The sequence below is a fragment of the Podarcis tiliguerta genome (assembly GCF_965153285.1).
Source record: "Podarcis tiliguerta genome assembly, chromosome: 5".
Taxonomy (NCBI): domain Eukaryota; kingdom Metazoa; phylum Chordata; class Lepidosauria; order Squamata; family Lacertidae; genus Podarcis; species Podarcis tiliguerta.
The window spans coordinates 62119475-62144854 of NC_139538.1; the positions used below are offsets into that span (position 1 = coordinate 62119475).

General features: G+C 39.9%; 1 protein-coding gene across 8 annotated transcripts in view; it reads left to right on the top strand.

Moving 5' to 3' along the window:
- Positions 1-25380, top strand: part of PLCE1 (phospholipase C epsilon 1) — a 127673-nt gene that overhangs the window by 58771 nt on the left and 43522 nt on the right. For 7 of the 8 annotated variants that reach the window (XM_083443655.1, XM_083443654.1, XM_083443651.1 and 4 more), the window contains 3 exons: positions 9708-10024; positions 22918-23063; positions 24451-24709. In XM_083443655.1, coding sequence (XP_083299781.1) covers positions 9708-10024; positions 22918-23063; positions 24451-24709 — 722 coding nt within the window. Of the gene's footprint in view, positions 1-1720; positions 1856-9707; positions 10025-22917; positions 23064-24450; positions 24710-25380 lie in introns of those variants that run through there. The other variant, XM_083443657.1, reaches the window with a different exon arrangement.

Consider the following 25380-nt stretch of genomic DNA (forward strand, 5'->3'; position numbering starts at 1 on the left):
GGCAATCTGTGGAGAAAACTGCAGCTTCTCTTCCCCACCCTCCTGCCATGATTTTGCAGGTCTAGAACCCTGGAAGTGCAAGAGAGGCGGGGGAATTGTTAAGCCATCCTTTCCTGCACACAAATTGGCCCCCTTCTGACAGCATTTTTGCGGCAGATAAGCAGGATCTGGGCTCTGGCAACATGACTGTCATCTGTTTCTGAGCTTCTATCTGCCCTTCCCTTCCACTTTCCATACTCAAATCTCCTTCGTAATATTGGCTCTACAAATCTATGATTCTACGACCTCAAACATCTATCATGCACTTGTTAAGCATATTAAAAATGGAAGATATAACTTAATAAATATCTCTTATGTAGCGATATGCTTGTTTGCTGTTTCCTAACCCCATGATCAAAGGAGGTGATTATCTCTTTCTAGATATCAGGATAATCTGATAAGGAGGGAAATCAGGCTCCAAACTGCTGCACTCAGGGCTGCATATCATTTATTTCAGTATTTTGGGGTGGCTGGCTTCAATCATCACTTTCTGTTACTTCCATTTTAATGGCTACTAATTCCTCAGTGTTCTCATTTGTTTTCCAGCCATGCTCATAACTATTTCTGGTGTGCTCCTGAATGGAGGAACAGATATACGCACACAACTATTTGCATAAATGCTCTGTCAGTACTTAATTGGTGTAATAGAATCAACAAATTAGAAAGGGAATACCTACTAGTATGAATGGAAAAGACTGAAATTGCTTCTTATATACAGATTCAAATATGTGCAGATGTGCACTCCTCTGGTCTAATTCCAAAAGGGTGGGTGGGAATGCATTAACAGTTAAATAATATCCTATGTGGACAAGCCCTAAAATTAATGATGTATTGTGTGAACCTCTGCAACTCTCCTTTATGTGAGACTATACGTTCATATTCATATGTTTTTAAAGCTTTTTTTCATAAACCAATAATGGAATACTTGATAAAACAACTCTGTACTCATGGAAACTAGTTGCCTTTTTTCAAACACAGAAATAACATTATGAATACTCATTTAAACCAATTTACCAGTATGTATTAGATGTGAAATAATTATAATGCATTTTGACTGAGGGTTAGATAAGCTGTGTCCAGTGGTGAACAGCCAGAGATGGTGGAAGCTGTAATTAAGCAACATATTGAGGTCTACAGGTTAGGATACCCCCAGCTTAAAAAAATTATATTACCTGTATGTTAAGATCAATTTAGTATTCTTGATTACAAGGTGTGCACTTCCAAGTCATGCTCTGGAGCACAATCCTATACATGTTTACTCAGAAGTATGTCCCATTCAATTCAGTGACTTACTCCCAGGTAAGTGGATACTGTATAAGACTGCAGCCTAAGTCCCATTGATTTCCATGAGATGTCAGTGTTCTTATTTTTTGTGTGTGACTAAGACTCTAATCTGACACACACTTACTTGGGAGTAGTCTCATTGTAGTCACTGGAGCATGCTTCTGATTGGGCATGTATATACACTTGTGCTGTCAAACAGGTTTACAAATACTTTGACTTGGATTTCTTGTAGATTGGATTGCTCCTCTTAGTAGGAATTTCTACCTTTCCTTAAATGTAAAATACCTCCCGTTGGATTCTTAGCGTTTCAGTTTTTATCTGGGAAGTGGGTAACCTGACCTTTCCGCATGTCTTCTTTGTGGCTTACACAAAGCATGCTAGTTGTGCATTTTGACAGTTCGTAGTTTCAGACTGAGCAGCTGCTCCTGACAGCTAGGACAAACAAGTGCACTGTGTGATATTCTTCTGCTTTTGAAAGTATCGGCCCTTTTGGAATTTTAGAAGGAAATCAAAAGAGCAACTCTGTTTACTGGTAAGCTTAATATTCCTATGGCCTATATGCCACTGACCTTTAAATTTAAAATGGAAAAAATAATAATGTTTCTGAGATGGAGATAAGAAGAGGGGTTTTTTTTTACTATCATGTACTGTGACCTGTGTACAGGTTTCCTTTACTAACCGTGGAAAGGAACACCTGACATATAGATACAGTATTTGCTTTTTCTTAGTTGTCTATTAGTGAATTCATGGTTTTCTGATCACAGCCTTTATGCTTAAACAACAAGCAAACCTGTGACACTTGCACCTAATATAGGTAAACATTGAAATGCATGAGCCTAAACACTCCTCTACTGTAAGTGTAATGTTGTTTAGCCATTTTCTACGGGTATCACTAACTCTCATTGGATGTTTCGTTCAGAAAATTGAGTTAACAGATAAAACATGTTCTCTCTGCTAACGAACAATTGTTATTTGGAATAATTTGCAACTATTTAATCCTAGGGGCTGACTTGTACAGTTGCAGTTGACTTCAAAACTAGGGAAGGGTGATTTTGTCAATTTCAGTTTCTCGTTTTTCTGATCTTAAGTTCAGTTCTCCATGTTTCCATATCAATTTTCAATTTCTTTTTCTAAGAAGTTCTCATATAAATCCTTCACCATTTTAGCATGAATTTCTCCTAATATGCACATTTTTTTCCTGTGCAGTTTTGCCCAGCATATGCATTTGTGAGCAATTTTCTCTAATACAATGCATTTTATGCACACTTTACTTTGTATATGCATTTTGGTACATATTACTTGGTTGGAGAACAACACTGCAATATTCAGAGAGCTGCAAATTTGAAAGCTTCAGTTTCAGTCCACATATTGTTTCAGGAAGTGAGAATTGGATATATTTGCCTTAAGTATGAACTGAATCAAATTTCTCTCTATTTCACACTGCTCCAATTCTTAGTGACACATTTCCACTCCCTTAATATCTTGTTTGTTGCGGTGTGGGCGCAAATGTTAACATTTGTGAGTAATGCAAGCCTTAAGAATAATGGGTTTAGATATCACTTGAAGCATTCCTTCTGCTACAATCACTGCCCAGTTTAGATGTTTCCAGTCCTTCAAGTCATGTTTCAAGGTAGTCTCATGGAGCCACGAATTCTCCCACATGCCGGATAATTTCTGTTTGGCTCTAACCATAATTTGCTCCATTTGGACATCATTGGTTATATAAGCTGTGGAAGGGGGAAGGGAAGGGAAGCAGGAGTGAATGGGGGAATATCTGATCCTGCAGCATGTTCTTGAACATCCAAACCATGCCCTGGAGGATCAGGATCAAGAAGACTGTATTGAGTCACTAAGCTCAATTACATAGCTGTTGTATTACAGAATTACTGGCACTGTCTTTGGGATTCCAGAAAGATGGCTAATAATAGCTGTCCGGTTTTAATACTTGAATGGCATGATATAATACTTATATAATATCACAAACAGATGTCATTGTGGTAGGAGATCATAAAAGTTAGGATAATTTTAATTGCCCTATGGTTTGTGATAGTTTTTCACATTTGTGTGCACGGGAAACGTCATCTTAAATGGGAAAGCTAAATGCTATTTATTATTTTCTTTTCACTAGTGCAATAATAACCTTAGTAGTAACCTACTTCCATTAGAAACATTTGAAAACATTTTATTGTATGTTTACTCTATTTAAACTTTGTGAATTGCCCTGATAATTTTATATTGGAAGGCAGTATAAAAATCTGGTAAATAAAACAAAACTAAAGCATTTTGTTTTCCTGTAAAATAGTCCCCACATCATTTGAAATGCCAATATAATATTCCACTTTACTCAGTGGGGGCAAGCTCACATTGCGCATTACGCTGCTTGTAATGGTGCCCCGACATTTTTGTTAAAGTAAAATAACATTATGAGAAGAGGATTTACAGGAGAAATGTGGTAGAGGAGTCTGTCCAAACCCACTGTTTCTCTGCTTCGAGTGCCGCATGCAACAAGCATTTATTTACCCTTGCAGGATTCAGAATGAGTAGTAGTCAAACTTCTTCAGTATAAAAGTTTTGATTCCATTCAAGGAATAGACCTAAATCAGCAGTGAACAGATCCGAGGAAGCAGGGACAAAACAAGGAAGAGCTTGTGGGCCCGCGGCCATTTAAATGCGACTGAACCATGCCCCTCACCCAGCTGGATTGCCTGTCTGGAGGGCATGACGGGGTCCCAGGACTCCAGTGACGCAGGGGGCCTGGCCTGGCCAAGCCCCCCCCCCCGAGCACGGGAAGTGATTCCCGCTCACAATCCCTCCCCTCTGGGAAGAGGAGAGGCTCTGTAAACAGAAGCACTGCTGAATTAATAAGGAAGCAGTAACTCTCCCTTCCCACCCATTCTATTTTGTGGAACACCTTGCAAACGACAGAAAATCACCAACTATTGAAAATTATCTTTGTTTTGGCACTGATCAGTAAGTCAGTAAAATTAACAAAAGGAAGCTACGCTGTTTGGTTTCTGTACAACAGCCTCTTAAAATACACCATGCACATGCAGAGCAGGCACACGCTTGTGGTTGTTCCAAATTGGTGCCATGACAAAGGAAATAGGTGGTGGAGAAGAGACAGCAGGGGTCAGTAGAAGAAGCTAGTGGATATAGCTTTTTTGGGAAGGGAGACTTCAATTCCTAAATTTGTTTTGTGAGTATATTCAAAGACTTGAAGCAGGTAGAACACACCTTCGTCTAGTTAGTTCTTTTTGAGTGACGTATATTGACTGGCTGTGGGACCAGATCTTGAATTCTAGCCTTGGTGAGCCCCTGGACTGATGTACTCTCCGAATCCTGTTAGGAGATGAACAAAAATTCAGGACATAAGGATGAAGTTGCTGGAGGGTGGGGTGTTCAGCTCTCTGCATCCTAGAGCCCCATAGAAACAGAGACACTGTTGAAACAGATACACTCTTGATTATTATTAACATTAATTTTTGGTGAGGTAAGTTGTTGCAGCACCTTTCAGAAACACCCTATAAATCAGAGTTGACTAATCTCCAGTTTAGGGGCCATAACCGTAAGCCAATGCCAAGTGACCTTCAAAGAAAGTGCAGGATTGCCTTTCCAGCTTTGTATTATATCACTGAGTTTTCCCAAGATGTTTTGTTCATATAATAGGCACTATATCACATCATTTATAAAATGGGGTCACAAAACAATTTAGCAAGGCAATTTTCAACTCTGCAGGAAGAGCCTGACTTTTACCATTACTTGTTTTTTTAGAGTGTGATTGCTATTACCACACTGCTGTGCCTCATTATCTCTGACTGTTGTATTGAGCAATTTTTAAATAATTGAAAAATGTTAAATCTGGGTCACAATTCTACAAGCTTCATCTGCACTGCTTTGGTTTAAAATTAGAAGCAATTATGTCGAGAACATCTAGGTTAGAGTTATTATAGCAGGAAACAATGCTGAAACCAAAGTTCCGGTTAAATATACTAGCTTTCTGAAAATGCTATTACAATTTCTTGAAATGTCCAACTCTCATGATCTGAAACGTGTGACCAATGTACTTCACTAAATACAACGGTAACACATGGTGATGTGTTCAGGGTAAAAAGAAAAGAAAAAAACAACCATTGATGAACTAGATTTTTTAATGCAAAGATTGTAAGAAATAGCGAATTCCTCTGTTGATATATAGAGCAGCCTTTGCCAATCTGGCTGGTGTTCACCAGATGTTTTGAACTACAAAACTCCATCAACGCCAGCCAGCAACTGGAGGCCACCAGCCAAGTTTATGAAGGCTAATGTATAGGAATAAGTAAAACCCTGATATGCAGTCATTATTAGCGAACACAGACATGAGGTAGGAGGGGAAATGACAGAACAGAGATGCAGTATTGAGAACCAAGCTTACAATAAAAAAGACAAGAAAAATGAAAAAAAAATCTTGGCTCACACTCCCTTGTGTGTTTTTAAAAAATTCCCAGGCTTTCATACAGAGGGAAACTTATATAAATTACATACAAATTCTCCAGCCACAAAAATGACAAGAGAGCTGAACTAAAGAATGAGGCCAGCCAAAAAAGGGTTTTTTTTAATCCTCCATTGTGCCTTTTTTTTGGGGGGGGGTAACTAGCAATTATAAGCCTGAGACACATTCATCCTATGGGATTTCTCAGATAACATGATAATGTGTAAGTTATGTAGATACTTTAAAAAGGCAAGGACATTAAGCCATTGCTTTCTGACTGAGGGTTAGGCAAGCATGGACTAATTGCAACTTGCTGGCCGACTGATTCAGAACAGTCCAAGCGACAACTTATCTGAGGTAAATTTTCTTTGTTTTTAGATGGCATGATTAGACCTAAGAGTTAGTTATGAGAGCAAATATCCCTCCCTCCCTACAGTCCTCACTTGAGAGAAGTTATTTTATAGTGTATCAGACTGAAACAACTTGTTTGTCCCCAGTATGTCTATGCAGACTTGACTAACATTAAAAAAGCAAAATCCTGGCTTTCTTAATACAAAACATCAGGCTGTTCTTGGAGAGATTACTTTCTTATGCATTTCATTCAGAATTAGTCTTTTTTAATCTTTGCACAGCCTGCAAAGCATAAGTAATTTAAAAAAAAAAAAATTGCAGTAGCATCTTGAAGAAACATAACTTTAAAGCATGAAAACGAAAGGTGGTGTACCCTCAGTTCTGCTGGCATGCCAGGACTTCCATGTCCTCTCCTCCGGCAACTGTGGAACTGATTTGGAGGGCATGTTGTGGGTTGGAGGAGATGAGAGTCTATAACATGCACAGAAGGCCATTGTAGCAGCAGAGCTGTAGTGCTGAGTTCCAGCAACAAACTATGCTTTTCTCATATTTTCAACAGATTAATACAGTGTCTTGTTAATGATAAACATTGCAGATTGTGAGAAGTATAAAGAAATATCTTACTGGAAGATTTAGGCAGACAAATCAGATGTAGCATAGAACATTTCAGGGAAGAATAGTGTTACAAGGCCATGAACCCATATCTTACAGGCATATCACTAGTATTAGGATCTTTACTGGATAGTTTTGTAAAGTAGATTATATTGCAGTGAACCAAATTACCTTATTGGTGTTGCGGAATTCAGCAATGACCCAGAAAGGTCAATATGAGTGCTTGGTTTGGAGAATTAACAAAAGTCACACAGTTTGTATAAGTTGAATGCTTATTTATAAAATTAGCTTAAAAGAAAAATGAAGGGCTTTGCAGCTTGACATGCAAATATGAAAGTATGTAATGCAAAAATTATGAGCAGTGTCAAGAGGCAAGTGAGATTTGAAAAATAAGAGAGGCAGAAAAGGTCATAGCAGCTAAAGAGCACAGAAATTGTAGCTAGCCTTTATCAAGACCAACCAAGATTTCACAAAGTTTGGAGCAAGATGTTGAGCAACAATGTAGAAAAAGCTATGGATGATGTGGTTGCCAAAATGGAGTGCAGAATTGATTACCGTATTTTTCGCTCTATAACACGCACCCGACCATAACACGCACGTAGTTTTTAGAGGAGGAAAATCCATAGGCATGCCACCCGTAGGCATTCCCTCCATAACACGCACAGACATTTCCCCTTACTTTCTAGGAGGAAAAAAGTGAGTGTTATGGTGCAAAAAATACGGTAGTTATGGAAATGTCATTAGATTAGCCCCTCTAGATACTCTAAATACGGGTTTTTTTGGGGGGGGTATCATTTAAGCATGATAATGGTTCTAAGTGACTGTGAGAGTTTACCTTCAACCCGTGGCACAAGTGGTGCCCGTTAGTTGTATGGGTACCACTTTGGTGAAGGACATCCGTTGCCTCCAATTTCGTTTTTCAACCAGAAATGTTCCTATTGTAAAAGCAAACACTAATCCTTTAAATGGAAGCAGCCATAATACAGATTAAAAGGCCTATTATAAAATAAAAGGGAAACAAACTGGAGTTCTAGGTCTGTCTAGTGGTCTAGATGAGGGCAGAGGATTCTAGTCAAGTTCAGATGTGGCCTGACACCAATACTGTAGAGCCCTTTAGCTTGCTTCTGTGAGCTGCTGTGCAATCTCTTGTCTAAACTTGCAACGAGACAGGCATATAACCACTTCCAATGTTATGATTTTCATCACAGGAATGAATTGAAGGTGCAGTCGTGTGAGGACAAAGAGTACCATGTGGAGACCAAGATAAAAGCTTTGTTTTCAAAGATCTTCAGAATTCTTTGGCCTGTTTGTTCTCAAACTGTAGAGTTTTGATTTTGTCCTCACAACGTGTGAGGTAAGAGAGGCAGAGAGAGAGTGATTTGCTCAGGAGGAAGGATTTCAATAGGTTTGTTACTGAGGAAGACTTTGGAACGAGCTAAACCTGTGCGAAAGGAATAGGCTGCACTTGAATTGAATGGAATTAGTTGAAAGCAAGCAGAAAAGGGAAAGTTAGGAGTGTTAAATCCACACTAGCCTGCAAGAGATCATTTTCAGAGGCCCTCCTTTGGGTTGAGAAGGTAGAGATTCTTGCAATAATCAAACATAAATGTGAGTGAGCTGTGTTGCAGCTTGATTGCTTGTTTACCAGGCAAGCCAGTTAGCATACCTGTGCTAGTGACCTTGATCAACACAGATATTTTTTTTAAGTACTGGCAACATAAACGGTAGTACTCTTTTTGAACACAATACTTATTTGACAGTGATTTCCTATTTGGAGTTCCCATTAGATCAGATGTTCTGAGTTGTGCATTCCATTGAACTCTGTGTGATGATGGTAGCCATTAAAATTCATTGTTATGTTTCTTATTCTGTTTCCCTACCTATATTGCTTTCCATTGCATGATTCTGTGCCTCTGGGAGTGGGGGTATGTCTTATTGTAGTATGTTTCATGGTAGTAACTTTATAAGTACACAAGCAAATAAATTGTAAAAGGAAGAATGGTTGACTTAGCTTCTCAGAGCCACAGTCTCATACACTGCTGTACAAAATTTCTGTTAGTTTCACTATGCAGATTTACTAAGGAAAATTTCAGCCAGCTCAGTTCACCAAGCCTATTTTTTTGGTTGGGCACACAGAACCCTAGCTATTTACTTTGTGTTCTTCACTATAGTTTCCTGTTCACTTTGGAATAACTTTACTCACATTCCCCTATTATTGTGATGATGTCATATTGTGGTGTGTTTGTGTGCTTCCTTGACAAAGAAGTGGGGGAATCTTCACTTGGTGCTGCAGAGTGACTGAGTAAATATCAATTATTTTTGCCACTTGGGAGTTATCCTAGAGCAAAACAAATACAAAAAAACCCCTTCCATTTCTGAAGCAGATACAATTATTTTACTGCCCATCTGAAAGTAAGTTCATATTGCTGTTGCAGACATTATAGTTGAATTTACTGTTTGACAGCCTTCATATATGGCAGGCATAGGCAAACTCCGGCTCTCCAGATGTTTTGGGACTACAATTCCCATTATCCCTGACCACTGTCCTGTTAGCTAGGGATGATGGGAGCTGTAGTCCCAAAACATCTGGAGGGGCGGAGTTTGCCTATGCCTGATATATGAAATAGCTGGCAACAGCCATCAATTGGTGAGCTGCCATGATTGCTGCATTAGCAGGTGATAAAGTGGTTCATCATCCATAGACTGATGCTGTCTACTCAAAAGTGTAATTTGCCTGTGTTACAGGAAATTTTATGCAGCTGTGTTGGAGGACAATGATTTATAGATATTGAAAACGGAACTTCAGGTGCTATCCACTTGTAATAATGGAATATTTAAGTTGGGTTTTTAAAAACCCCACATAATATGTCATGCATTTATTGTGAAATTCTGGTTAATAGGTGGAAGGGGGAAATTTACCTCTTTTAAAATTTTGCATTTTGTTTATTTTTAGAACGACAATTGAGTTCATCTATGGCTGGATCAAATGCCCTTGCTTCCACTGTAGCTGGTGTCAGCAAAGAACTGGTAGAACTTCAGCACCTCATTCAGTTTCCAGAGGAGGTTGCTAGTATTCTGACTGAGCAGGAGCAGGATCTCTACAGAAAAGTACTGCCAATCGACTACCTCTGCTTCTTAACCAGAGATTTGGGGAATGCTGAATGCCAGAGCAAACTATCAACTCTTAAGGCTTCTATTTCCGCAACTCTTCTTTCTGCCCCAAATGAGGAACACAATGCTGTTGAAGATTTGGTGACAAGATTCAACGAGGTAGGGTGAGGATTTTGATTACATACGCACATGGTTGGTTTTCTTTTATCTTGTTTGTGGAGTGGGTAAAGGGTTTGTTCAGTATTTGAGAGGAACCTGGGCATAGGGCTTACTGATGGGGCCCTTAACCTTTGACAAGAACTGGCAGGTTTACTAGCTGGTGGTAGCAGATGGCAGCAGTGGCTGGGTGGTTTTAATAAATTAGTTTATTTGTTTTCTTATAAACTCATGCTCTTGTGGAAAGCAGCCATGTTGCTTAATTCTCTGAACTGTTTTGTTGCAGGCTAAACATGATCTTCTTAGTGGTCTGCATGCAGCATTATGAAACGGGGGTATCTAGATTACATTAGCAGCTCACATGTATTTATCCATAATCCACAGAAAACTAATTAAGCACTTTCATATGCTGTGATTGTTCTTCAAGAAGCTGCGCTGTTTTTCTAAGTAGTTTTCTGGTGCAGCAAACCTTAGCCCAGTTTCTTTTTCTCAATTATTTTTCAAGGAGATGCTTAATTGCTTTGAGTGTGACAGAGGGCCTCCTGTACCACTGCAGTGGTATAACTTAACTGTGTTGAGCAGGTGTCCTGAACTGACTCAGGATGGCATTCTGTTGCGACAGAGACTCTTTGCTTTGCTAAGTCAACAGTAGCGAGAGCCGCTGTACTAAACTTTTGTGAATAACAGATATCTTAATCATTGATTTGTTATTTGGTAGCCACTTTCCCCAGTTTTTTGGGGACGCGGGTGGCGCTGTGGGTAAAACCTCAGCGCCTAGGACTTGCCGATCGCATGGTCGGCGTTCAAATCCCCATGGCGGGGTGAGCTCCCTTCTTTCGGTCCCAGCTCCTGCCCACCTAGCAGTTCGAAAGCACCCTTAAGTGCAAGTAGATAAATAGGTACTGCTTTATAGTGGGAAGGTAAACGGCGTTTCCGTGTGCTGCTCTGGTGCCGGTTCGCCGGAGCAGCGTCATCACGCTGGCCACGTGACCTGGAAGTGTCTGCGGACAGGGCTGGCTCCTGGCCTCTAGAGTGAGATGAGCGCGCAACCCTAGAGTCTGTCAAGACTGGCCCATACGGGCAGGGGTACCTTTACCTTTTACCTTCCCCAGTTTTAATGAGAAAAGCTTAGAGTGAGAGTGAAGGAGAGTAAGAGATGAGGGGAGAACACAAAGCCCTTGAAGGATGATAACTCACCTTCAGATACTGCAGGAGTTTCTATCATTTGTATGTGTGAGTCATCTGCATTTCCAGCTGGCAATATTCTTTTGAATAGTGATACTTGCCATGGGAGACATGTTCAGTGTCCTTTTGTATGCATGACCTTTTTTTGCTGAGACATTTATGTTACCTCTCATCAGCCACAGCAGCTACTGTAACTTTCCATGAGAAGATTAAGCAAAGCAAAATAAGAAGGGGCAAAGCATCAAAACGACATTGGGAGGGAAATGAAATTTAATACTGTAGCAATAGCAACACTGTAGTAAAATGCCCAAAGTAGTTCTTTAAAGACTTTTGAGGGCACAAAAATACACCTTTCCTAGCAAGGCAACATTTTTCCTTATAAGGCAACATGTGGGAGAGATGTTGCTTTACTGGGAAATCCTGAAGAAAGTCTTTATTGAAATGCATTTGGCATCTTACTATTTGATTCAATTTCATATTTTTTCTGTATATTTTTGAGGCTTTGCCTCTTTTTTCTTCCTCTCCCCCTCCACCCCCTGCTTGTTCCTTCTGTTTTGTGATCTCCCCCATTTTTCTCTTGCGTTGTTTCCACAATCAAAAGCAATCTCAAACCACTGTCTCCGGTTTGTTCAAAGGAGGACAACATTCCCGTTGCTCTAAATATCAGTTTGGAGATGATCCATTCATCACAAAAGCCACTCAGTCAATTATACGATGGGAACATGCTAAAACCATAAAATCAGAAACACTATAGATCTTTTCTTTGAAGTCTTTGTATTTATTTTTTATTTTATTTTTATTTTTGCTTTGGTAGCCCTGTACTCTGAAGTGAAAGATATGTGCTAATGTGTTCAGAGTTCAGTAGAACTTTGGGTCCTATTCTGAAATAAGGCATTCCTTTTCTTCTTAACAACCTCTGATTCTTTTAAAATATGGGACACTTGCCAACTTGGAAGAAAGGTGGGATATAAATATATTAAATAGTAGCAGCAGCAGCAGCAGCAATGCTGTACAGTGGTACCTCGGGTTAAGTACTTAATTTGTTCTGGAGGTCTGTTCTTAACCTGAAACTGTTCTTAACCTGAAGCACCACTTTAGCTAATGGGGCCTGCTGCGCTGCTGCTGCTGCACAATTTCTGTTCTCATCCTGAAGCAAAGTTCTCAACCTGAGGTAATATTTCTGGGTCAGCGGAGTCTGTAACCTGAAGCGTATGTAACCCGAGGTACCACTGTATATATATTGGCAAATGTTGACTTGAAAACTCCACCGCTTTTAACAGTTCATAGGGGCGTAAAAATTTGATTTCAAAGGTTCTGCTATATTAAGGCCTTTGTTTTCACATATTACTTTTAAGATAAGATAATTTTCATAGGAAAAAAAAGGAAGGTGCCTTATACAAAGTCAGACCATTTATCTCAGTATTATTTAGACTGTGTACTGAACAGCAGCTCCTCTCAAAGAGTTTCAGACTGGGAAAATTGTTGGTCTTACTTGGAGAGGCCAGCAATTGAACCATCAACCTTCCGCAAGAAAAGCAGGTGATCTGTCACTGAGCTATGGTCCTTTCTTACTGAGGTGCGGCCCTCCCCTATATGGTTTGCAATATCTAAGGGTTGTCCATTCATACAGTGAAACTTCCCCTCTGTCTTCTCTCCTCATGTATTTGGATCCTCTGGGTCAGATTTGGGGGTGCTGGGAGAGACATGCTGAGGGGGAGAGGAGGCAAAGTTCTGTTGCTCTGACAGAAGTTATTCCGCTCACGCAATGACTTAGTTGGATTCAACTCTAAGAACCCTGGAAATGCTACTCATTTGTTGCTTCACACAATACTTACCTAAGGTAAGGGTAGGACTCGAACCAATGGCTTCAAGTTACAAGAAAGGGCATTCTAACTAAACACATGGGGGGGAAATCTGACAGTAAGAGCTGTTTGACAATGGAACGGTCTCCTTCAGGAATTTGTGTTCTCTCCTTCCTTTGAGGTTTTTAAGCAGTGTTTAGATGGCCGTCTGTCATGGATGCTTTAGCTGAGATTCTAAGCTTATTGCATTGAGACTTCAGTTAATGCAGTAGAAATTGGAAACTTTTTATTTCTATTTATATACTAGATAGTGAAATGTGCTTTTGCTAAATGTAATTTACAATTTTGGGGGAAATTTGATATATCAATTCTTTACATTATTTACAATATTAGCTGCATGTTCAATATGTTTGTCATACATACTCCATTAGCAACAGGGATTTTCTGTCCATCGCTGTTTATCTATTTGAAAGAAAATTCCTACAGAAAGAGTCATGCTTTGGTTGGCGAAAACCAGTAACTGCTTGCTGACTTCTGGCATTGCCTGCAAAAATAATTCACTATATTTATATTGTGGGAGCCAGAATGAATTTTTAGATGACAGACTCTTGATACTTAATGGGAGACAACTATTTCATACCATTGTCCTTTTTTTCCACTGCGCAATTATTGCATGCAAATGGCATATCATGTAACACTGCTTTTTCGTAAATTTTTGATAAATGCTAGTGTTAATTGATATTACTTAATAGTTTTTGCTTCCTGACAAAGGCATTTCATGTTTAATGTAGTTACCCATTCATTTCAGAGGGCTGTCCCTTGGGGTAGAATTTTTAACCAAATTAGTCAGTATAATGCTCTAAACATCAATTATGGCTGACCAAGAAATTCAGAAAGAAAATACTGCATGGTATTTTTTTATATCCTGTGCAGCTGTCTTACAAATTGTATGCTTTTGTACAGAAAAAAAGGATAACTGGTTATCTCCAGGAGCAAATGGGATACATTTCTTTCCAGTTTTTACTGATAGCTTCATATATTTAACTACTAGAAACCTGAAGGCTAACCATTCAGTCAGTACATGTTACCAATTTTAGACTAGTTTAAATACATTTTAGCTCTCAGCTGACAGATAAGGTTCAATGCTGTCCAGCAGCACTGTAAAAATTATACTTTTTGTGTTGGCCTTCCATTATTCCATGTTGTCCTCAGCTCAGAATTGGTTTATAATGTGTCAGGGAACTGCCATCAGTGCTGGAGGGAGAGAGCAAAATCCAGAGGGATTCTGGAGAGCGTCCCGGGATTGGGAGAGGCAGCCCATCTTCTGGGGAAGAGAATCAGCGTAGCACCAGTGGAGAAGGGGGGCAGATGGGGGAAGCGGCGAGGCGGTCCCATGACTCCTTGCCGGGGACCAGCGGGGAGAGTAGAGGTCCTCCGCTGCCTACGCCCTCCTTGCGCATAAGGCTTTCGCACAGAGAGAGTAGGAGAACACTTGCTGTCCTGGCTTATGGGATAGTTGCACGCAGCCTCTCCTGGGCAGGGGGAGGAAGGCTCCCCCAAGAGCCGTGCTCCCTTTAAAGAGCGCTCCCTTTGAGCAGCGCCTCCGGCCTGGATTCACTCCATAAGATGCACACACATTTCCCCTTACTTTTTAGGAGGGGAAAAGTGTGCCATAGAGCGAAAAATAGGGTAATTTATTTACAAATATTTGAAGGTGGCAATCATATCACCTCTTAATCATCTCTTCTCCAGGCTAAGCACACACAACTCCTTCAACCATTTCTCATGGTGCTTGGCCTCCACCCCCTCCCACCCCCCAATCTTTGTTGCTGTCCATCTGGGTATGTTCCATAGGTTGCAGTCCTGCACCCCCTTAACTGGGAATTAGACCCAGTCAGCTCAATGGGACTTACTTCTGAGTAGACTGGTGTAGCATTGCCTCTTTAGCCTTTTAACAGAAAATAGAGATGTCTTAAAACTATCATTGTGCTTCAGCAGTGGGTGGAATGTAAATAAATATTTCTCTCTGCTAGTTCAGGATTTTTAGAATGCCTAGCTGGCTTTGCAGAAACCTTTTGAAAAGATTATGTTTGTACAAGTATCAAACTGTTTCCAGTCCTTCTTTGGAACAGTACATTTAAAGTGGTGTATAATCATATTAAAACGGCCAAGGTTCTTTGTTAGGATATTCCTTTCCTCCCGAGCAAATTAGCCAGTCAATCTTATTCTAGTACAGGGACAATTACAGCTCTTACAAAAATCCATGTATCAAAATGTTGTAATATTCCTAGTTAGTGTTTGTACTGGATACGTGTCCTAGATAATCTTGGCAAAATAATCTTCATTGACTACAGCATTGTATGAAACTCATAATATGTAGCAACAGCATGAAAGCATTACCTAGGGTTGTATGAGGAAACTGCATGAGAGCCGTAAGAAGGAATAGTCAAATCCATTAAGGAATATTCATGCTAGGACTAAAAGCAATGGTGCAGGATATTCCCAAGCAATAGATGGCTGTGTTCATGGTTCACCAATGACAGGAGCGGAGAATCTTTTTACACCCGAATGCTGTGTTGCCTTTCACTATCCCCCCCCCCCTGCCGCCCATAGCTTTTATAGTGTTCATATACCCAGGAATGTCCTATATAATTTTATATGTAGAAGCATGACCTCTGTTTGAGCATGAGATGTGTCATTAGGGCTGAATTGGGTAACCTTTTTTTGGCCCGAAGGCTAGATTCTGGTTGTACTAACCCCTCTCAATCACATTTTCCAGCTTGGGGGTGGGGGGAGTAGTGCAGGAGCAAAGCAGGACTAGTGAGGGGGGTGGCCTGGGGAGACTTCAGAGGGCTAGATGGGGAAGGCTGGCAAGCTGTGTTTGGCCCCTAGGCTTGAGGTCCCATCTCTGACCTATGGCCAAAATCATGCAGAGAGCAGGGGACCAGCTTTACAAATGCACAGGTGTACCTGGGAACTGACCTACTTAGGCTTTGGAAGGGGGGCAATGTCTTCAGCAACAGTCTAACTACCCCTGGTGTAAATGATTGAACCAGAAGCTGTTGGACTCCAACTCTCATCAGATCTCCAGCCAGCATGGGAGTTGTAGTCCAGGAACACCTGTAGGGCACCATATTGTCTACCCCTAGTGTATACAACTGGGATTTAACCTTTGGGATTACAAGAGCAAATCTAGGTTTTTGGTTTTAAGTATCAAACCGTCCTTCTAGTGTTTTTAGTTCTTTCTTTGAAATGGTTTTTCTTTCCTGGCTCCACTGCATTCAACCAGATGTGTTTTACTTACAGAATCATATCCACTGTTCATCTCTGTAGACTGAGTGACAATAAAAGCATGAATATGTGATCTGATCTTAGTCAGGAATGTTAAAGAAACAGCTGATGAAAATGTTTACTAGGAACCAAGGTACAGCTCATATAGCAGCCTTTAGCTAAGCTACGTACCTTATGTGCTAATTTTTGCTTAAGTAGAGATATTTTTATGTGATTATCTCAGAAGAGGAACAGGCTATGTCCTATTGACGTCTTGTTCACATTCAAATAGGTCAGAGCATATTATTCCCTACCCAGCTGATATAGAATAATATATTTGAACCAGAGATACAATGACTTTATTTATATATTGTTTATAAAATATTTATGTTTGGGCCTGAGTTTTGAAGATTAAGACCTAGGTCCCATGACTGAGCTGAATGGGGTTTGGAATAGGTGCAAGTCTCTCCTCGCCCTGCCCCGCCACTCCCCTGGAATGTGGTTCATTATAGGTAGAAAAGGTGTATACTGTACAAGTAAGTGAATCAGTTGACAAAATACCATGGTTTGTATTCATTGTAGCACTGAGGTAAATGTTCCATCAGTGCAAAGATTTCTCCTGTGTGTCTCCTAGATTTGGTCTGCAGTTTCTCCCAGTCCTCCAGAGCAGATTTGGGGACAACGCAGAGGGAGAAGAGGGGGAAATCTGTACTACTAATAATTATTGCCCTAGCCCAAAAGATTAGCATAAGGGATCCTCAGGTTTTATCTCTTGAACCACATTTATTTCTACTTGTAATAGGTTTGTTTTTTTTGTCTAGGACATGTTGCTTCACTTTTCAAAGGCTTTGTTTGCATTCCAGTCCAGTTTTATATTTATCTGTTTACACTGTAAGGTTTAGAAATATATGTACTTTTTGCTGAACTAGTCTCTGCGGGTCCCTAATCTCATCCACAGTTTACAGCTATATTTCTCTGTCTTCATGGCTCCGTAAAGAATTTTTCCTCCGGCTTGTGCCAGATCTTTTCTCAGATTTAAAAAAAGTTTTCTTTTACTGATGTGTCTACTCAGTTCACAAACAGCAGCTTTAAAATTCTGCCTAGTAATTGAAAAAACAATTACTTGTTCCAATATGCTCATAATTATATTCATAATTAATTAGAAACAAATGCATAATTTTAGAGCACTCAAGTTATTTCACTGTAATCCTTCAAAGCAAGTTTCCTGCCTAAGATATAAATTAAAAGATGTAACACTTTGATCCGCTAGATAACATCATTGGGCTTAATGTGACTTTATAAAAGCTGTTACAGCTTAAGCTTGGGGTTTGACTGCACGTTTGCCATTGCTCCGTAAAAGCTTGGCTTTACTAATGTGCATGCAGTTGTTGTTATGCTTGTTCAAGTCTGTCCAGCTTATTATTTTCACCCCCCATGTTGTAGCATGTTATTGACCAAAGATTTAAGGAGGGAACTGGTCTCAGCAGCTGTTCTACAGACACTGTATGGCCTGCTGTTGTTGGCTTGTCACTCGGTGTCCTCAGCACTGGTTACAACTATATTCTTTTGTTGAGTCTTTGTAAATTATTAAGTGTATTTGAACAAGGTGATATACAGAGCAATGGTCAAACTTCTCCAGAGCAAAGTGGTCAAGGGCAGATAACTCTGTCTTGGCCTTACTTGCCTCACAGCGCCTTCATAGGGTGACAAAATCTAACGTGCCCATCAGGGCCAGCCCAGGACATTTTGCAGCTTCAAGCAAAACAGAGAATGCTGCCTGCCCCAGCTCTGCTGCACAGACGGGCATGGAGGCAGCCACAGAGGCAGGCAGGCAGGCATGGCAATGGCTCTGGTGCCCCCCACCTTGTAGAGCACATTTAGTGGAAAGGCATAGTAACTTAGAACCATGGGGGAAAGCTGTGTTGTGCTTAGTGAAAAGTTTAAAGGGGGCTCTGTGAATACAGTGGATCCTCCAGATATGAATTAAATTCGTTCCGGGGCTCCGTACTTAACCTGCAAAGTCCGTAACTGGAGGTGCCACTTCTGCGCATGTGCGCGGTGCGATAGAGCGCTTCTGCGCATGTGCGCGTGGCGAAACCTGGAAGTATACACTTCCGGGTTTGCCGTGTTCACAACCCAAAAGTTACGTATTCAGAGTGGTACGTAACTCGAGGGTACACTGTAGTTCCAGTTAGGGTTGTGCATTTTTTCCTCATATGAGGAAAAATGTGACAGTGCTTCTCTCATGAGCATGTTAGTTCTGGATTAGAGGGGAGAGCTGAAATGTTTTTTCTCTTTGTTCCACTGAAATAAGTCTTTCTGTCACCTGAGGGACACTGTTGGCTACAACCCAAGCTCTTTTATAATAATCACAAGTATTTAAAATGTTTTGAGGGGGAGATTCTGTAGTCTTACAATTCATTCTTTTTATTTTATTTTTGTCTAATGGGGATGCTCCTCAAATTGCACATCTGAATATTGCCTACTGCTTTAGATGTGAAAGTATGAAACATTTGTATTGCCAAGCTGTTTACAGGTTAAATAGTTAAGCAGTAGCACTTCTAAAGAAATCTGAAACCCTTTTTATAGTTCCATATTCTCTTTTGTGCTTGAGGCTTTCCAAGCTTCTGTTTACATTACCAGGACAACTGGCCAAAGCTATGCTGTGCTTAGTGTAGAGTTTAAAGGAGGCTCTATGAATAATTCCAACTGGAGCTATGTATTCTTTCTGCTATGGGTAAATGTGATCTAGTTCTAGGTTATGCAATTATCCATCTTACTTTGTTCACTTACAACAAGTGTAATATAATAAGTAAACAGTCTGAAAGGTCTATTAATTTCCTGATTCACTTATCAACCAGTTTGCTTGTCTTGTTTTTCCTTTGTGCGTTATTCATAGGGCATATGCATAACAACACAGTCCTATGCTAGTCTGCACAGTAGTAAATCTTATTGTGTCCATGGAGCTTGCTCCTCTGAAAATGAGCATAGGATAGCAGCCTATGTGTGATTTATTTACTTGAGATTCTGAAAGCATAGTAGTTAATTGGGTGATTCGCTAGCCTTGCAGATGTCCCTTTTTTTGTTCTGAAATGTTTATCAGTTTGAGACAAAGAGAACTTTGCAGCTTACATCCTCAGCAGTGTTGTTGAAACTGTGAATAAGATACACGTGTTTTTGGATTTTCCCAAAGTATTTAATGGACCAGCATAAGGGAAATTATTTTTTAGCCATTAGCATCTTCCTTTGTATGTTAAAATTAAGGGCCAGATACATATTCTCAAAAATAAAAATAAGGGCATGCTAGCAACACCCCTATACTTAAATATTATTGCCTAACCTTCACCTCCAAACCATTTGCCAGAAGGACACAACCACAAGTTTGAGTGCATACATAATGCTAAGCCTAACCTTGGCTTTCCCCTGGCTAGCATGACAGCAGCAGGAGCAGAGGAGAGGCACTGCAACATGATCTTTGTTCTGGAAACTTGCACATTTTCTCCTCCTTTCTCACCCACTGCTTGACTTTGTGCTACATGTGAACTGTCTCATTATGCTCTACTCAAGGCTCTGCTGTGTATATGTTGCGCTCATTTTGTTCTCGACTTCCACCGATTTAAAAACCAAGGAAGTGCTGGCTCATTTACATAAATATATTATAAAATATAATGATGCAATAGTATTTTATCAGTGCTTAAAGTATAGTTCAGCACTGGCATTGATAAGATGGCCATAGTGCTGGGCAGAGCAATCTCTACCTAGGGAGCAGAAAGGTGGAGCAGTAGGACAGTCACAGCATCCAAACCCTAGCTGGCTCGCATCAGCCAGGATAGGAAGTGAGGAAGTTTATTTCTTGATGCAAAGACTGGTACAACTCAGGGACTCGAGGAATAGGGATCTGGGGGGCTTTCGACTTCCTGTACCTCCGCCACATGTGGAAAAACAATTATCCGCATCATGGCATATCCAACATTTATTGCATCCCCTCTCATTTATCATTTTATTATTCAGTGAGTTCCATCGCCATTGTACTGCCATTTTTATGCAGTTATCCTTGTAACTCATTGCTATTGGAAAATGTGAACCCTTTTAAGAATTCTGATAGCTGCTTTGTAATTGTCACTGTGGCCATTGATTTTTACGGTGATATTTTGAATTAGGGTTTGATTGAACTGTGGATTGCTTTTATTGTTGGCCTCTTTGCATCCCCCCCCCCCCGGAAAAATTATATTATTTTAAAGAAATAATTAAAGTTGTGGGGTTTCCTATGCTGGATTAAATTGAAGCTCTGAGTAAAAGCAGATAAAATTGCCTCTCTCTCGGACTTTGCTGTACAGTATTTGATTTGCTGTTCTATCAGTCAACAATCAGATGTTCAGGAGATGTTATCTAAATTACAGTAAAATTATATACTGTATAATCCATCTGTTTTTTGTAGATAATTTTAAATTTGTTCAACACATTCTTGTGGTTGACTTTACAAGGTTTGTGTCTTTAAATTTAGCTATCAGTAGAAGATGAAATAGTTTTCTGTCTTTGAAGGGAAATGCGTTTTTATCTGTTATGTGAAGCTCTCATCACTGAAGATATCCCTGCAAACATAAATTACAAATCCTTCAGGACTCAAGAAGGAAACTAAATGTAGGGGGGGAGGAATCACATTTTTATCTCATGTTGATAAGTGTTTACACAATGGGGGGAAAACAAACCCTAGGGAATTTCGTTGTAAAATAGTCCAGTTGGTTTGAATTAGATTTCCATGTGAAATATAGCTTTTACTTACTTACTTTTTTTTTCTTTAATAAAAGTTGTGGGAAAGTAAATGGAACATTTTCTGAGTGATAAATAGTAGCCATCTATATGTGATCAGGGTTTGAACACACAAAAATCAATTATATGAAGATGATTGTTCTCACTGAGCCCAATGAAATATGAGAATTGCAAGTACAGTCACAGTGGGAAAATGGGATTTTAGATCAAACTGAAGCTGGGGCTTTTTGTATGTTAATATTAGTATAGCTCTGAGAACTCAACCTGTAGTCAAAATCTATTTATTCTAAATTATTTCCAATATTGAATAATTTTTACTTTTTTTAGTGAAGTACTATGTATATCAAAAAGCTATAGATGGAGGAGCATCATTATACATTTTTACAAGTGACATGATTTTAAATTTCCTTTTGGATAGAATGTTGCTCTTCATTCCTCAAAAACAAGAGGGTTTGTTAATTTTTCTTTGCAGTTATTGCATCCTCAGGACAGTGTTATGGAGAAGATCCCATTATAAAGTAATTTTTGATTAATGCTGAGCTGTGCTACTGAGGTTTTACAACCCCAGAACTATGTAGACGAGGGTTAGTCAATGTGCCTTCTAGATGCTCTTGGCTTCCACTTCTCATCAGCCCCAGCCAGTATGGCCAGTCATCAAGGTTAATGGGAGCTAGAGCTTGTTTGTGTGGTAGGCATATTACACACTCCTCGCCCGGGCCAAAATGAGGGTGCACAATGGATTGGACATGAGTGTGGAACAGACCACAGATTTATTGACTGTAGTGCAGTAAGTGAGCTTGGTATGGCATTGGAGCCAGGATCTGTTTGCCTAATAAGACTTCGGATATGAAGTTCAGTACACCATCCTAGCTCACCTGCTGGGGATTTCTGTGGGAGTTAATGAGCATAAAGGACCCAGCGCAGCAGAGGTCAATGCAAGTGGAACCACACTGTCAACCAGAGGTGAGTGGCACCATGCCTGGCCACCTGAGCTCAGGCCAGGAGCCGGTGGATCCTCTCAAAACCCCAGTGCCATACCTGCCTAATTTGTTACAGGTAAATAGTTTAAATAAATGCTACCGACTGAGAAAACGGCAAAAGCCTCTTAAACCCAGGGCCAACTGTGATGGAAATTAAAATTTCTTCCTGACTCTACAGTTGTACCTTGGACCCCGAACACCTTGCGACTCAAACATTTTGCCTCCTGAATGCCGCAAACCCGGAAGTGAGTGTTCTGTTTTGTGAACGTTCTTTGGAACCTGAACATCCAATGTGGCTTCCTTGGCTTCCGATTGGCTTCCTGCAGCCAATCGGAATCTGCGCTTTGGTTTCCGAACGTTTTGGAAGTCGAATGGACTTCCGGAACAGATTCCATTCAACTTCTGAGGTACCACTTCTAGTATAAAAGGAGGGAGGGGTGGAAAATCTGGCCATTGTAATGGCAGGTGACCTGGCATTTTAAGGCGTCTATTCCATACTCCCTTCTCAAAGATGCCACAGGGCCATGTGAGATTGCGAGGCCCTGCGAGATCTCAGGGAAGACCTGCCCTTCTCTTCACAATTTAGAAGCACCAAATCATGTGCAATATCTGGAGGATACCATGTTGGCTCTGCCTGATGTGGACTTACTTCTGCAGGAGTTCAGTTTCATCCTGCCCATGTTTACTCTAAAGAAAGTCCTATTGATTTGAGTGGTACTTCCAAGTAAGTTTGCTTCGTCATGCAGTCCTTTCAAGTCAGTTGCTTGAAAACTGAGGTAACTTATTGAATTGGGGGAGGGGGGAATTAAATAGGTTATGTGAGTATAAAGAATATGATACAAATATGAATGGTTTGGTTTTTGTATTGTATTATTTTTATTATTTAAAGGTGAGCTCTTGGGTGACATGGCTGATTCTGACTGCTGGGTCTATGGAGGAAAAGCGAGAAGTCTTCTCCTATGTGGTACACGTGGCAAAATGCTGCTGGAACATGGGCAACTACAACGCTGTCATGGAGTTCTTGGCGGGCCTGAGGTACTTGCAGCTCATTCTTCAAATGATGGAGACTCATCATAGATTAAACTACAGCTTCTGTTACTTGCAGCTGTCCTTTTAAAAAAATAAACAGTGGACTACACGCCATCAGTCACACTGCTAAATAGTGTTCTGTTGCTAAGTTGCTTCGTTTATCTTGTCCAGGGAGTTTATGACAGGCTGTTTTGGGAAAATTCACTAAGATGGATGACGGAGGTTAAAATTGGTGAAAGACAGGTCTTTTCTCACAATTCTCCAGAGACCACATCATTTATCTTTCTAAACAATAAACATGGAAACTTAAAAATAAAATGAAACACCAGCTTTCTAAGAGCATAGATAACAGAAAAAGGCATTCTAGAGATTAAAAGGAAGACCACAAAACTTTTGATAGAAATTGTTTCTTACCCAACTCAAAAATGTTAAAAACCCTTCTTACTCCATTTTTCATTAACATTTTATTGATGTTACTGAAAATCGAAAGTACATAAATACAGAGCAAGAATTAAAGGTAATGATAAGTCTCTTCCCTAGCGTCCTGGAAATGCCAACTGCTTACTGCACTGTGGCCACTGTGAGAACAGGGTGCTGGGTTAGATTAGCCCAGGGGTCAGCAAACTTTTTCAGCAGGGGGCCGGTCCACTGTCCCTCAGACCTTGTGGGGGGCCGGACTACTTTTTTTTGGGGGGGGGGGAATGAATGAATTCCTATGCCCCACAAATAACCCAAAGATGCATTTTAAATAAAAGGGTACATTCTACTCATGTAAAAATACACTGATTCCCGGACCGTCCGCTGGCCGGATTTAGAAGGCGATTGGGCTGGATCAGGCCCCCGTACCTTAGTTTGCCTACCCATGGATTAACCTTTGGCCTGATCAAACAAGCTCTTACTATGTTGTTATGAATAAATTGTTAAGCTATAGCAAAAAAAGCCTCTGTGTGTGTGTGTGTGTGTGTGTGTGTGTGTGTAGAAACTGCGCAAGTAACCAAGGCTTTTTTTGGATTTTTCAGTACAGCCATAAGGGCAAGCCACCCCTCTGTTTTCAAAGCAGCTTGTCTCACTGACAATTTTAAAGACCCATCATGCAAAATCAGTGATACATTTTATTATTAACTACATTGCATAGCATTTGATAATCTCAAATCCTGTGGTTACAAGAGGTGTGTAGCTCTTTTATACAAATTGTCCCAGTTAGGAATTTTAAAGAAACCCTGTTTTTTTATCCCTTTTTGCATACATAAGTAACATAAGTAGATGTTAGTTTCATTTTTCAAAGAGGAGCAACAGTGTAAATGAACTGTGAACGAAAGCTTTTTAGCATGCAGCAGTCTGATTTGAATTAATAAACTTCAGAATATGATTTGCTTGCTTTTTTCTCAAATAGGTCAAGAAAAGTTTTAAAAATGTGGCAATTCATGGACCAGTCTGATATTGAAACAATGAGAAGTTTGAAAGATGCAATGGCACAACACGAATCATCATCCGAATATAGAAAAGTTGTCAACAGAGCTCTGAATATCCCAGGCTGTAAAGTCGTTCCTTTCTGTGGTGTATTTTTAAAAGAACTCTGTGAAGTTTTGGATGGGACTGCAAGCCTCATCAGACTTTGTCCTCAGTATAACTCTCAGGATGAAACGCTGGAGGTAAAGTAATGAAAGAGAGCATTAATTGCTAAAAGACCAGTAATAATTCCTGCTTTTATTAATAATTGTCCACATATGAAAATGTACATGCATTCAATCCTACATAAATGATAGGGGTGGATTTTGGATTGTTTTTATTTTAGCGCCTTGTCTAACGTCCTGAAACTATATGCAGACTGGGGGGGAAACATAGCTATTTTTTCAAAATTTGCACTCCTCTTAATTTTGCAATGCAGTTCTCCAACCAAAGGAAGTATGGAGAAATTTATATATTAGGGGAAAGTGCATAAAAATGCTTATACTGGTGAAAATAATTCACAGAAATGTATAGAAAAAAAGTCTTTCAAAATTTGTGTATTAGGCAAAACTGCATGCATTAGGAGAAATGAACATTAAAATTCTGGTGATTTTTCATGACAACCTTTTTAAAAAAATGCAAACTGATGCAGAAATATGGAGAATTTATGACTGGAAAAATGAGAAAGTGAAAGTGGACCTTCCAGCTCTACAGTTCTATGGTTCTGTGACAGAGCCTTCTGTTCCTTTTCTAAAGCAAATAGATGTGTAATGTAAAAGCACAACACAAATCATCATCTGAGTATAGAAAAGTCTTCCAATAGCTTTCTCTTGTCTAGCAGGTGAATCGGACTATTTTGGATTAGGTGATGAGA